This window comes from Micromesistius poutassou (genome assembly GCF_964030765.1).
Source record: "Micromesistius poutassou genome assembly, chromosome: 18".
Taxonomy (NCBI): domain Eukaryota; kingdom Metazoa; phylum Chordata; class Actinopteri; order Gadiformes; family Gadidae; genus Micromesistius; species Micromesistius poutassou.
The window spans coordinates 12826196-12834935 of record NC_140288.1 but is presented as its reverse complement, the minus strand read 5'-3'; the positions used below and the strand labels follow the sequence as shown (position 1 = coordinate 12834935).

Below are 8740 nucleotides of genomic sequence, written 5' to 3'. Positions count from 1 at the left end.
CACTCTCTCCTAAAGCATAGTAACAAAACAACAATCTGATAGGTCAGGAGTGCGACTCATTCAGGAAATTATTTAGCATGAGGTCAAACTGACCGGTGACCCTTTGTGCATCCTACTGTTGTGTGTATTTGTTTGTGTGTGCTTGAGAATGAGTCAAAGGAAGTTTCTCTCGCGGTCACACTGGGCGCTGATTCTGCACATAATCAATCTGTTTGTTCATGCAAACTCAGAACTGAGGTGAAACAAGGCCATGAGGTCAGATTACAGTGTGTGTGTGTGTGTGTGTGTGTGTGTGTGTGTGTGTGTGTGTATATGTATGTGTGTGCTTGCGTGCATGTGTGTGTGTATGTCTATGTGTGTGCGTGTGTGTATCCTTATGCGTGTGTGTATGTGTATATCCTACCACCTGTACTGCACCACCTGTACACCTCAGATCTCACACTGGAAAAACCACAGAATCCAGGCAGCCATCAGCCATCAGCCAGCCAGCCAGCCAGCCATTGATGGAGCAGGGTGGGCCGTGTCAGGCGGGGGAAACGTCAGCCTCTGCCGTGGTGTAAATGGAGCGGATCTCTAGAGTGAAGCCATTGATCAGAGGCTATAGATCCAGGAGGAACTGTGTCTAGATAGAGTATGCTTGTGCGCGTGCGTATGCGCGTGTGTGTGTGTGTGTGTGTGTGTGTGTGTGTGTGTGTGTGTGTGTGTGCGTGTGCGTGTGTGCTTGTGTTTATGTGTGCATGCGTGTGCGTGGCTTCTATAAATAAATCTTATCAGCAGGGGGCCTCCAGAGTTTAAACCTAGACATGGAGGCACAGAGGAGGAGCATCCCTCTCTCACCCTGGGACCTCCTCTGTGGTTCCCTCCAGCCTCCTGGAACGTCTCCCCCACAACCGGCAGGACATCACTACTCAGAACCATCGGTATTGATCAGGCAGCCGCCTCCTGACCCCTGAGGAAGGCTCTCTGACACCCGATGGGGTTCAGTTTCTCACCCATTCATCTTGGACACAGAGCCAGGAGTGTTTGTCTCTCTCTCTCTTTGGTAACACAAGGCGTGCAAACGCACCACAGGAGGGAATCAGAGGCCTGAGGGTCCAGCTGGCCCGATCACCACGGCCCCCACGTACCGCTAACCTCAGTGGTCCGGGGTCCAGCAGTCAAGCACCGTGCGCGTTCATCAAGTGAAAAGACGCTGAAGATAAAGCCAACCAATCATTTACACTAACAGAGGCTCCCCACAACATTCGGAGGTGGAACCACAACACACAGGGTGTGTGTGTGTGCGTGTGCGTGCGTGCGTGCGTGCGTGCGTGTCTAGCAGCCATGACTATATATGGTGTTCTGGTGGGCTTTAGTTTACATCAACTCTCCGCCGCGCTCCGGACCAAACACCAGAAACACCTTGGACACATGGAGAGAATGAGGCCACATATAAACATCACACTCCGAACATACAACGCCAAAGATGGACACAAGATGCACACACAGAAGCAGCGGTATTTCAATCAACAATGCATAATGATCAAACAAAAGAACACAACGAGAGAAGACGCTTCAGAGTGACGCCGACACCCAGGGAGGAACGTCACGTTGTTTGCATAGCGACCGCTTCCCGGAGCGTCTGTTGCGGGGCTGCTGGTGTGTATCGTCTGTGTGTGTTTAGGAAACTCTGAATAATGTGAAGAATTCAACCCCCAAGTTGACCTGGGGCGAGAGAGAGAGAGAGAGAGAGACAAAAGAGAGCGAGCGATAAAGATAGAGCGACAAAAAGATAGAGAGCAGAGGAGAAAAAGTGAGACAGAAGGGTGAGTGTGTGAGTGTGTGTGTGTGTGTGTGTATGTGTGTGTCTGATACACTGAAAATAACGGGCTAGACCTCTGTTCACGTGCACTCCCTTCTCCGAGAGTGTGCACGGACGGAAGGGTCTCAAATTGTTCTTTCGGGAGGGGGGGGGTGGGGGGGGGGGTGGGGGGTTATAAGGCATCCCATAATTCATCTGTTTTCTCTCTCCGTTACGCTAATGTGTGCTAATGGTGAACAGGATTAGATTACAAGGTGACAGGGTTCAGACTGGGGGGTTTATCAACAGGGTTCACTGCGTGGAGGTTTATCAACAGGGTGAGAATCCATCCAACGTGCCGGCTGGGCTGGTAGCTGCTGGGAGAGAACGTCCTCCTTCAGTTGTGTTCAATCTGACCTTATTCATGGAGCATACTGCAAACAAACTACAGAACGACGAGGGAACATGACCCTATTTAGTCATTACGACGACACTGGGGGATTGAACCTAGATCCTTTTGGCCGTGCGTCTGAGCATTACACCATCCTCAACTTATGTGCAGTATGAGTTGGAGGCAGACATGAACCAGAGCCAACATAACGCCACAATTAAAAGACTAAAATGGAAGTGAAAGAATGCTGATGCATCAGTGAAAAGGATTTAAAACGGGCTTAAGTCACGTCCAGTTAAGTGTTGGAGAAGCCAGTGGTTAAATACTCTCACCTTCTTGTTTCATCTCTAAAGTAAAATGAACTGAAGAACCGAAGAACCGAGAAAGCCATGTGACACATTTGGAGAGGAGAGAAACTAGCAATATGAATAACGTTCTAAGTTCTGTTATAATGTTGAGATTACCTTTATGACTTTCATATTAATGCTGTTAAAACAACTACAACTGAGAGCTTCAATCAGTGAACATTTAAAGGATTTAAAAAAGTTCAAAGAAATCTTTGAAGGTACACAGTGAAAAGCCTAGCTCGCTTAAAAAACGAATTCCTTCAATTTGATCAAACGCATTCATGCCGTGAGAAATGACGAATCAAGTGTCTGTCTTTAGCAGAAACCAATTTGCTGAAGACATAATCCACCGACATCCTCTTAAATCAAGTAAGCATACAAATAAGTCACCACCAAACTTTTCAGTGGTTTCATGTTCCAAACAGACAGGAAGTGAGCGCGGAAGGGGGGAACCAGAGGCCATTAATACTACACTTAAATCAGCCTCTGAGAGTATCTTCAGAGTTTGATTGAAAGGAGAGGTCGTAGCGTAGGTGAGGTCCCGGGATCTGCCTGTTGTCCGGTTGTTACACTTTGGAACTGATTGTTGACTGTTACGTTGGCGATTCGTCATTTATACTTTAGTGATGCTTTTACGGTGCGTGAACACTAATAATGATAATGCTCCTTAAGCAGCAGGGAGGAGTTTGGGCTTCTTGCTCAGGGATACCACCGGTGAGGCTGCAAACATCTGGAAATCTATCCCCAAACCATGACCCTATGCAGGGCCGGTGTTTCAGTAAACCTCAGGGGCACTGCGAACTCTGGGAAAACTGGGAGCACTCCAGCCCTCCAACCCGGTGAGGTTCAAAGGGGATAAGTCTAATTGCGATGCAAAGTCACACGTGCATGAGCACACAGCCGTGAGATCACATGATACACAAACAAACCAGGCTGAGAATGACGATAGTCACACACACACACACACACACACACACACACACACACACACACACACACACACACACACACACACACACACACACACACACACACACACAGCTGCATGCAATTACGAGCCACAAGATGGTATTTAAAACACAAGGCCTCTGGCCTGTGCAATTTATCAAAATAGCTGTTCAACAAAAACATGGAAACCTGTCACATGAGCCGTGCAACAATTAAAAACTCACTCCCTCACCTCGTCCAAATTAGATTTTATTTACCATTTAATTTGTTTCCCAATTTGAGCTGTGTGTGTTTGTCTTATGTGTGCGTCCAAGTTGTGTGTTCAAGTTGTGTGTGTGTGTGTGTGTGTGTGTGTGTGTGCCTGCGTGGTGTGTGTGTACATACATGACCATTACAGCTTAGTTCTTCATAATTCATTCTAGGCACAAATAGCTCTTTATACATCAGCTCAGTGAAAGCATTCAGCGGTCCGAGTATTATGTCACAGAGGAAAAAGCAAGAGCAAGTAGTGGTTGTTGACTTCCTTTTTATTCTGAAATAGCTGTTTGAGAAGACTAAATGAACGGCTGCAGCTCATTTAATCGACATGCTTACTGGCTGAAAGCCCATTGATTTACTAGCAACTATTGACGACTGACTTTAGAGTGGCACGGTCGATGGCCGCGTGCTTTGGGTGAAAGCCTTTTACAACGTGTGCACATAACATTTTATTTGGCTACGACTGAGCAATTACAGCATTCTGCAGAACAGGTAAATTAAGGTGAGATAAGATGAAAGTATTCACTGTTTAAACAAGCGTGTTTGTGATTGTTTCATAATTGTACGTGTATTCATCTTTTTTTACCTGGGAATATGGGCCACATATACGTCAGTAATCTGGTTGAAGGCCAAGGTTTTACAATCTTACTGTGAAATGTCAATTCTCCATTAAACAGCATGTGAGCGCCAATAGCTACGCTACAGTAGCTAGGCTGCCACGCTACGGTACCCGGCCTACTCGGTGTGCTGAGAGCTATTTGCCCGTTGGCTAGGATCAGGTGTACACCGTCAGGTGGCGGAGCAGCAGCCATTCATACCTGGGGTGATCTCCTCCTCAACCACGTTGACCTACATTAAGCTCTGCAGGTCCCGCTGTCCTCCACATAAGAAGGGGGCCTCAAAGCGCTCACTTTCTCTCTCTCTCTCTCTCTCTCTCTCTCACTCACTCACTCTCTCTCTCACTCTCTCGATGTCCAAACCGTTTCTGTCCCCTAATATAATTTACCTGAGTTCACTGAGTCGTATTGATTTACAGTCACTTTGACTAAATGACTAAAACAATGTGTCAACTATCAGTCAAAGCTCCTTCTCTCTGATTTATTCTCCCCGTGCAATGAAAGAGACAGTGGTGTGTAATTTAAAACGTTTGAATAGTATACTGTAGATACAGCAGACCAGCCATCATGATCACCTCTCTGTCCCACACACAACATGCATATGCATCAACACAAGGTCTCACACACATGCACGCGCACACACACACACACACACACCACACACACACCACACACAGCCCTCCACTTTGAGACAGAAAGACTGCACTGGGAGGAGGTGTAGACCAATCACACACCAACATATAAATCTTCTCTTATGAGGACCGACCGCCTTGTGGGGACCGACACTTATCATACCCCACGCCCCAAAGTGCCATTTCTCAAATGCTTGTGTGCTAAAAAAAGACGAGTGTTGCAGCCACAGAATGCATATAAACACAGAACTGTTGTGAAATCCTCCATCGGCCGTCGTTTATAGAACTTATTAACTGGTTCTTACAATCTAAACCTGAGGGATAACAAGGAGAGTCTGTCTTAATACTTTAATGTCGGTACAACCAGTACTGCCCCCCCCCCCCCCCTCCCCTCCTTAGGAGCAGACCCAGATAAATACTGTAAACACTGAAACATTACTGCCAGCTTAGCGCACATCTGTGACTGAACACAAAGGAGCCACAAGCTAGGGCGAGCATGTAGAGAGTGACAACTTGTTCACCACAGTTTGCTGCTGTAGAGGAATTAGATTGTGATTAGCTGACCAGATATTTAGATTAAGACTTCCGGGGGCTAGGCCTACGATACAGACTATGTTGGTCACAAACAAGTTTCAAATGCCTCCTGTTAACGCAAACAAACACAGCTCAAAAGTCACAAATATCATGTGTTCAACATGAAAAGATTTGTGCATTCTTCATACACTTTACCCCGCCCCCCCCCCCCCCCCCCCCCCCCAAAAACACACACACATACACACACACACTTTGTGGAGCCCGACGGCGTGGGAACGCAGGCTTGTGTCTGGTGGTCTGGCAGGATGAGGGGCAGCAGGGGAAGGGCCAGCTGAGACCGACTGCTCTCCTGGGGCCTGGGGCCTCCAGGGACCACCTGCTGTTCCACCTCGCAGTCCTACCACCAGCCACAGCTGGACGGTGTGAGGTCCGCCCCCACATCCAACGTCTCATCCCAACCTCAACGTCCCTCGTGGGTGAGTCCACTGAGGCCGAGTGCATTCAATCAGCTTGAAGGTTTTATGGGAGCATTTTAATATGTTCTACTTTAGTGTTCAGAAGTCGCCGTCGTAGAAACGAAGCGCCCACAAGATACATTTATATTTTACAATCATTTATATCAACACACAAAGTGTGCATAATAATGTTGAAATATATTCATACATTTTTGGTATAATATATGTCATAAAATGCTGTTACATGTGATTGGATACAGAGTTATTGGCTGTTCGTCGACGTGTCACAACAATGAGGTTAAAACACGTTGACATCTGGAGCGTAGCCCTGATGCATAGCCTGGAGACAGTCCTGATCACGTGACCTCACATCCTGTTTGCTCCACGGAGCCGGACCTCCAGCCGCCCACGTCGTCCCGATCCATTGACACACAAACTCTTCGGCCAATCAGTGCAGTACAGTGCGATACATGAGAAGCCATCAGAGTGCTCAGTGGAAACACGGGACGAAGAGGATCGGAGAAATCCTCTCCTCCGCCGAGACACTCTGCCATTGCCTCCTCTTCTCTGGGCTAATAGTTGTTATTGATTCTAGTTCTGCAATAACTGCAGAGTAAAAATGGCTTTTTACTCTGCTGACGCTAACGTTAGCTCCTGGTTACTCTGCTAATGCTAATGTTAGCGCCTTGTTTACCCTGCTAACGCAAACATTACCGCTCCTTGTTTACTATGCTAACGTTAACGTTAGCTCATTGTTTACACTCACGTTAACATTACCGCTCCTTGTTTCAGGATTACTGTTTTTTTTCAGCAGCGGCCAGAAGTTTACGTCATCAATTAAAACACAGGCCCTGATTGGTCGGTAATGTCAGCAATTAAGACACAGTCCCTGATTGGCCCAGTTATGTTGTTATTTCAGAAACTTGAAGGGCAGAGTTTAAGATTTAAGATCAGTTTAAGGTGCTATTCTATCCAGAGCATGCAAAGGGAATCAGCCGTTACAAAACCAATCCACTGTGAGCACTGATTAGCTCCGCCTTCAGATTATTTTCCACGACAGATTTGTTTTCCAGTCACAGAGGCTCGCTTATGTCTGCAGGAATGCCTTTAACAGCAAAAACAAGCCACATTTAGCCGGGACAGGCTAATAAACGGACAAAGGGCTATTTCAGCCATGGTGACCCTCAGAGCCCAGAGCCCTGCAGGCTCCATGAGGATTAGCTGGAAGGTGGTCAAATACTGGAGCAGTGGAAATCCTTTTGCATGGCTGAAAATTAGGACGTTTTGGTCCTAATTAGCAAAACGGACCATTTCTTCACAGCTTGAGAACAGATTTACCTTCAGATTAAAGACACATTATGTAGTTCATCATTTATAGTGTATAGTGTGTATAGTGTAAAGTAACGATAGTGTCCATAGACAATCACGCTGAGCAGCAGGTTGTGACATTGCTGTGTCACTGCATTCATATCAAGAGAATCTAGAAGAAGCTTCTCCTGCCAAACTGAATAAACCTGGTTTCAAACTGCAGTTCCTCTGGTGGCCAACAGGGTGGCTGCAGAGAACCTCAACTGGGGTGAAAGTCAACGGGGAAAACTCAAAAGCCCCGGGAAACACAGCCAAGAACGCGTTTCCCTGCTCTGAAACACGCCTCGCGAAATGCTTCCTCCATCCTCCAAGATATCGGGCGTCTGGGGAGTGTTTGGCCAGAGGAGGACTTCTGAATGAACAGAACTCACTGATGATGTTTCACAGTCGATAAAGTCCATAAAGGAGAGACAGAAGGCAGATTGAGATGGTGCTACAGACTTCGGATTCAGACAGACTCCTGGTTTCTCCACAAAAAACTGTTTAACTATTTATTGTTTTTTTACTTATGACATTGTTGTGCATTACTTATGTACATGGAATATGAGCTTCCTGCTGATACCATGAAGTACATGAAGCTGGAAGTGGGGAACTGATGCTCTGAGAGCATGAACAGCATGTACATGTAGAAGAATGTTATACTTTCCATAACTAAAATAGAAGCACTGAAGTCATTTCCCACGTCAGTCTCTTCCCAGATGGAACCTAAAGTTAGCTACGGTGGCCGAGGGGTCTCAGCCCTCAGACCTTACCCCCTGGTCGAGGCCCCCACCTCTCTGCCCTAAACCAATCTAAAAAGTACCTTCCAGCTCCACTAAAACCGATGGCAGATGTTAAGGAAGCTTTGTCCATATTCATAATCATTCATATCCACACAGAACACACCGGCCAATTGTTGTTGCGTTCCTGGGGGTTCACTCGCTGTGAGGGAAGACTTTGGGAGCCTTCTGTCCATGCACACTCTCGGACAAGGGAATGCACGTGAGGATGACCAGAGGAGGGAGTGCACGTGATCAGAGATCCAGCCCGATGGTTACACCTGGGGCTGGTGTAAGATGGGGTTAAAGGTTCATACGCCATGGTGAACCACAGCTGTATCACCCCCCAACCACCACCACCACCACACCCCCCCCCCCGCCACACACACAAAAACACACACATGCATCTCTCTCACACATGCACATGCATGCACACACACACGCCATAGTGCTCATGAAAGATGTATGTGCATCCCTGGACGTTAGTTAGTACAGTTCTGTGGCTGTGAACATGGCCTACTTGGTATGCAGAAGGCACCACACCGGCCCAGAAGAGAGAGCAGGAGACTCAGGGAGGTTCTCTCACTGATAGAGACGGCACTGAGTGAATGTGGTCCGTATGGTGCGTTGAAATTTCTATCGATGATCAATA

General features: G+C 47.1%; 1 protein-coding gene across 1 annotated transcript in view; it reads right to left on the bottom strand.

Annotated features, from left to right (window-relative positions):
• Positions 1–7955, bottom strand: part of LOC311363378 (ankyrin repeat and sterile alpha motif domain-containing protein 1B-like) — a gene marked incomplete at both ends in the record, with an annotated part of 49600 nt that extends 41645 nt beyond the window's left edge. The window contains 2 exons of the mRNA XM_084483322.1: positions 5759–5904; positions 7893–7955. Coding sequence (XP_084339448.1) covers positions 5759–5904; positions 7893–7955 — 209 coding nt within the window. The remainder of the gene's footprint in view (positions 1–5758; positions 5905–7892) is intronic.
• Positions 7956–8740: the final 785 nt, after the last annotated feature.